The 6286-nt window shown below is 57.5% G+C and overlaps 1 protein-coding gene across 2 annotated transcripts in view; it reads right to left on the bottom strand.

Moving 5' to 3' along the window:
* Positions 1-968: 968 nt before the first annotated feature.
* PAX7 (paired box 7) overlaps positions 969-6286 on the bottom strand; it is a 102645-nt gene continuing 97327 nt past the window's right edge. For both annotated transcript variants that reach the window (XM_061147815.1, XM_061147816.1), the window contains exon 9: positions 969-1084. In XM_061147815.1, the coding sequence (XP_061003798.1) occupies positions 969-1084 (116 nt within the window). The remainder of the gene's footprint in view (positions 1085-6286) is intronic.

The following is a 6286-nucleotide window of genomic DNA, read 5'->3' as shown; positions in this document are numbered from 1 at the left end:
AAGCCTTTGGCAACCAAGGTTTGCCGCCCACAAGCAGGGTAACCCCGGCTATGAAACCCTCCTCTGAGCCTGCCTCGTCACCCACGTGTCCTCAGGACTTGATGTCCTCCCCGCCGCCATCTGATTCAGCAAATGAGAAAACTGGAGGGTCTGTGTGCTCCCCAGACCCCACACGGGGTGGGCAAGGTTGGAACCAGGGCATCAGTGTTAGAGCCTAAAGCTGCTTCTTAATACCTGGCCTGGGTCCTGGGACCCTGGGCCAGCCCACTGCCAACAAGCCCCACCCATGTGGCCCTGCCCCGCTGACTAAGCTTCTTCCTGGTCCTCCCAGTCCCCTTGCTTGGGCGAGATTTCCCCCCTCAACCTGGCAGAGGTGTGTGGAGAGGTCCTGAAGTCCTCAGAATTCACGGATAATTCCTGGGAGCACCCCAGGGCCAAGGTCCCCACCTCCTTTGCTAAGAAGGACAAGCTGTGGTTCAGGCCCTGAGCCAGAGACCCACCCGGGAGGGCTGGCTCCCAGCACTTCCGCCGAGATTAGCCCCATGGGCTCCACCTCTGTCCAGGGCACCCGCTGGCGCTGGGGTCAAAGGGCTGCTGGACCTCATCCCAGGCAGCATCCTCCTTTGGCTGCCCCAGGTGCTCTGCTCAGGGTGAGTTTTGATCTCTGGGTCTGAGATGACAGAGCCCATGACAGAGTTTGGCTGGGGCAAGACGGCGGGTTGATCAGTAGACCCTCCAGTGGGGAGACTGAAGGGGCAGACTCCAAGGGGGTCACTCCAGGTCCCTGACCACAGGTGAATAGTGGGCAGGATGCCTGTCTCCAGAGGGCTGGCCACAGGAAGGGAATGGACTCCTTCCTTCCCTGGCCTCCGGGGACCCCAGGGCGATGAAGGGACTGAGGATGGGAGGTCAGGGGCCAGTGAGGGTTAGGCTGGGGACTTGGGCTGGGGCAAGTCGCCCCAGGGGCCCTAGTAAGCCTGGCCGGTTTCCACAGGCAGCAGTCCCAGCACGGCCGAGTGCTCCCCGAGCTTCATGCGACGCTGTGTGGACAGGCTCACGTTTTTGGCCAGGTAATCAACAGCAGCTGGGGAAAAAAAGACAGACTCCTAGAAATTGAGGTTCTTTTTGCCTGTTAATTCAATCTGTCCCACATCTATTCATCCATCCATATATCCATCCATCTGTCCATTTATCATTTCACCCATCCGTCCTTCTCTGCATCTACCCATTTCTTCTTCCATCCATCCATCCTCAACCATATCTCTATCCATCTATCTGTTGTCCATCCATTCGTCAAGCTGCCCGTCCACTTTTTATCTGTCTATCCACCTGTTCACCCACCCACCCACCTATCCATCAATTTCTTCACAAGACTCTTTCTCTCACTTCCTTTCCAGTCATTCAGCAAATATTTGCTTCCCACACTGTTTGCCCAGCTCCCCTCTGGGCTCTGTAGGAAAGTACCTAGGGTATCCCATCGTCTAGTGAAGAACTGTCCCTTTCCCCAACACGCCTCTACCCATCCCTGTTCTGAGGCACGTCCAGCGAGTCCCCTGGTGTCCAGGTAGTAGTGAGGGCAAGGTCCTTCTGCCTTTTCTGGACCCTAAGCCCAGCTCACGGCTGAGGCAGAGCAAGACCTCTTACTCAAAAATGAAGGGAGCTTCTGCCAGGGAGCTGAGGGGTCCATGCAGGAGGAAGGGCCAGGAGCCTGTAATGCAGGGAAACGAGACCTGCAGCCTTGCCAGTTCTGTCACCCAGAGGAGAGGGATGAGAGTCTGTGGGCGTATATTCACGCGTGTGTGAACCGTGGAAACAAGCATCTCCTTGGAGTGAGGGACACGAACAATACTTGCACTTGTCTGTGTGCACGGACACGGGTGAGGTGTGTGCACCCGTGTGAGGTGAACAGTGGGAACACACCTAACTGCACAGGTGAGTTCTACCTCAGCCAGGTTCACACATCGGGCGTGTGCAGGCACGCCCACTTGTGTCCTGCGCCGACTCTCCCCATTGTGCCTGCCTGGGGCTGCAGCAGAAACCATCCTGGACCAGACAATTTGCCTGGCATGTGACCGAGGCCCCTTGAGGCACAGACAGGCTGCCTCCTAAGCCAGAATTTGCAGCTGTGGCCGATAATCCTACCTTTGAGGACCCCTCCGATCTGGCGGTGAGAGGAAGCTGGAGAGAGGGCTCCCCTCACCGTCCCCTGCCCACTGAGGGGCCCGGTAACACTCTCCATGCCTTCCCAAAGTTGGGGGGCCCCTGCCTGGGGTGGGTGGGTGGAGCTGGCAGGTGATGGCATGGCTGGAGGGCAAATAGGGGCTGAGATGGGGCTGTGTCAGTAACTGAGCTCCAGGCGACCCTACTGCCCGGGGCTCAAATGCCCTACATTCCAACTCTGCACCTGTCGGTGCTCGGTGTGTGACCTGGGGACACACCATCTCACCTTCCCAAGCCTCAGTTCCCTTGTAGGATAGTAACAGCACCTGGGCTGCGGGTTACTGTGATTAGATGAGAAAATGTATACGCAGTGGTCAGTCAGCGCCACGCCTGGTGCTGGCTGGATGGATGAGGGCTCCTGGGGCTGGGGCGCAGTGAGCGGGCATGCCCTCTGATGGGAGAAGGAAGGACAGGGACAGTGAACCAGGCCACTCAGGCTCCCGACGACCTCCGGCTCACCTGGCTTTGGGCAAAACATTTTGTCTCTCCAGCCCTGCTTCCTTGTCTGTAAAATGGGGAGAACAAATTCCAGCTTCCTCAAGGGCTGTTTTAAGGACCAAATGAGACAACGTGCTTTAAGATGCCTGGCACAGGGGGATCCGGGCTCCGCTCCCTGGATTCCCGTAGGATATACGCATGCCCTGGGGCCTTACTGGAGGCCCGGCCTCCACGTCCCTCAGCTGCCCACGCTGAGACCGCAGGTGCTGCCTCTAAGCTTACTCACCCTCCAGACTCCCAGCTGGTGGGGCAGAGTGGTGGTGGCCCACCTTACCCTTGCCTAGGGTCTGGTCCTTACTGTGGGTGAGGGTGAGAAAACCTCCCATCTCTGGTCTCAGGGGAACCCGGAAGCTATGACCACACCATCTCTACTACTTGGGGTCTGCCTTATCTGGGTCGCAGGTCTCGCCCAAGAGGAGGCCACGTTGTCAGAGTGGTAACAGGAAGCAGGGGGCAGGGAAGAGTTAACATTTCCCCAGAGCTGGCTCTATGCCAGTCCCACTGTAACCACTTTACATGCATCATCTCACTTAATTCCCCCAATACCTCTGTGAGGCTGGGATTATTACCATCCCCATCTCACGGATGACAAAACCGAGGCCCTGCCCTGAGAGGTTGCATAACTTGAAAGATCCCAGGGTTCCTAAATTGTGGAGCCATAATTCAAATGCAGGCAGTCTGATGCTAGCTTCAAACCACCCCTGCCAGCTCCACGCAGCAACCTCCTGCAGAATCATCCCTGGTCCCCACACAGCCTTCAGAATGTATGGAACACTCTACAACCCGAAGCCTGGAATGGCCCCATTCTCTGCTCCAGGCAAGGTGAGGGACTTGTCTAAGGGCCAGCTCTTCCTGCAGGCGTGGCAGAAAGGTCTGGCTGTGAATAACGATGATGGGAACTGCTAAGTGCCAGGCATATCTCATCTAATTCAACAGCTCCGTGCTTTAGGTTGCAGCTGTTCCCATTTTACAGATGTGGAGACTGAGGCTGAGGGAGAGCCACTGGCCCAGAGGCACACGAGCTGGAGGAGTCTGAGTTCACCCTGCTTGCTCCTCTGGCCACTCTGTCTCTTCCTCTCTGGCCTCTCCCTTTCACCAGCCATGGCCCTGCACGCTGCAGGTACTTCCCCAGGCCCTGTTGTCAAGACGAACAAGGAAACAGCAAGAAACACCAAACTTTGCGGACGGCTCAGCTAGCTTCAGTGGCACCCGTCATCCCGCAGAGGCGGCCTCTCCCCGGGGTGGGGCCGGGGTCCCGCGAGGGCAGGGCTGTGACACTTCCCATTACAGCCTGTCAGCGGCCCTTCCTGTCCCTCTGTCTCTCCGAGCCTCCCCTCCTCTGCCTCGGGCCCGAGTCTGGGCTCTCAACGTCTCAAATCAGATTAATCAGGAGTTGGCAGGAGAGGTGGTGGCGATGCCAACCAGTAAACAAGCCTCAGCCGTCAGCGTCTCGTCAGCCGGCGGCCCCAGAGGAGGACCCTTCTAGACACAAATTCTTATTAGACCTGTCAGATCTATTAAAATTCTTTTCACACTTCTGCGTTCTATCAGCCCCATCATTAGTACGGCCCTGGCCTCTGGGAACACCAGGGCCATATTAATCTGCCGTGCGCCCTGTCCCTGCCCCCCTGCCCCCACTCCCTTTAGGGACGGGAAGAGACAGACAGATGGACGGATGACAGCAGGGAGCAGGGCAGGAGGGTGTGAAGTGTCCCTGGGAAGAGGAGAGGACCGAGGAGAGGAGGTGGACTCTCCTGCTTTAGGGTTTGGTCCACCTGACCCCAGGCACGCCTGACAGTGATGCTCTCCACGGTCAAAGGGGCGGCCCTGTGCGCCTGGAGAGGTACTGTTTGGTGGTCCCAGCCAACCTCTCTGGGGTCCCCTTTCCTCACCTTCCCAGAGGGAATAACCCACACCCTGCACCGCGTGGCGGTGAAGATGGAGAGCCAGACCCACAGTAGATGCTCAAGGAACGATCACATCTCTGTTCTTTACACACGCACATGTTGTAAAGTCATACCCTGAAGCCATTATAGACAGAGAAGAGTGAATACACACAGAAATAAACCTCTGTCCATGCACAGACACACGTGAACTTGTGAATAGGACTCCACACCCAGGGCTAGTGTGCATCACTCCTCAACATCTTGCACAAGTTTGTGGTTTGACTCAAAGAGAACTAGGTTTGACGTTAGGAGACCTACTTTCTGTGTGACCATGGGGAACGTTCCCAGTCCCTCTGAGCCTTAGCTTTGGCGTCTCTGACCTGAGGACAAATAACCTGGGGGTTTTGAGGGTTACACGAAACGAAGAACATGCATTTCACCCAGTGCCCAGTGGGCTAACTCACGCTTAGAACAGGTGTGGGCAGATGGCAGCTGGCCCTGGGCATACACAGCATGGCTTAGAGCATGAGGCTGTCACACAGGGACTTTGGTGAATTCAGCCGCCCGTGGACGTGGGGAGGCGGGCAGTGGGAATCCCATGTGTCCCTGGGCTGTCCCAGGGTGTCACAGCTGAGGGGGATGGTACCGTGGGAAAACATCAAGACAATGGAACCGAATCCCTGGGCCTCCATTTCACAGATGGCAAAACTGAGGCTCAGAGACACAGGTGACTTGCCCACATCAGGGTGGTGGAGGGGCAGGCTCTCCCTCAGTCCTCTCCTAGTGGAGCCTCTGTGGGCTGGGTGGAGGAGAGTGGGGTCTGAGCCGGGTTCCCCTGGGGAGGGGCTGGAGGAGGTGGCCCAGAAGGAGCTCTGAGCAGCCCCTGGTGAAGCCAAGGGAGGCAGGGTGGCGCTGGAGGGGGATGACTCGGGGGGAGCTGGAGGTTGGAAGGGTGAGGGGTAGGGGTGAGGAGCAGGCAGGGAGGAAACCCGGGCAGCTCTTCCCCAGCGACGGGGAACAGAGCTCCCTTCTCGCCTCCTGGGCCCTTTCGCTTTTGATCCCCCCTCCCTCATGGCCCCCATGCTGACTTTGGGGTTAATTTTATTTCCGAGTTGGGCAGGCGCCCCTGGAGTCGGGCACGGGCTCCGGGTGTGACTAACGCCCGCCCCGGGCCGGGGCCGCGGCTGCCTCTGGAGCCACGCTGAACTCTTTATCAAGAGCATGTGTGCCCTGCTCCACGCCCGGGAACGCAGGCTGGGCCATGGGGTCATGCTGGCCCCTCTGCAGACACCGCCGTGCCTGCGTGCACACCCAGCTCTCAGACATGCAGGCACACACACACACACACACACACACACACACTCACACGGACACAGTCATACACACATCACGAGTTCACACCCAGAGGCACACCTGGATCCCAGTACAAACACTCAAGCATAGCCATACCTGTTTGTACACTGCACATACATGGACTCCAAATACACTCGCTCCAGCATACGTACACAGAAAACACACGTGTACACATGTACACACAGCCACACACATTCCGTATTTACACACAGGCACACATACACTCCACAGCACAGGTCAAACACACAGGTGCCCCCCGCCCCCCGACACTGAGCCACATGAACACGTCTGAACACACATGCATATATGCTATGGGCACATATACTTAC

Source organism: Dama dama, chromosome 8 (genome assembly GCF_033118175.1).
Source record: "Dama dama isolate Ldn47 chromosome 8, ASM3311817v1, whole genome shotgun sequence".
Taxonomy (NCBI): Eukaryota; Metazoa; Chordata; class Mammalia; order Artiodactyla; family Cervidae; genus Dama; species Dama dama.
Note: the sequence above shows the minus strand (reverse complement) of the source record. Positions and strands in the feature narration are given on the sequence as shown.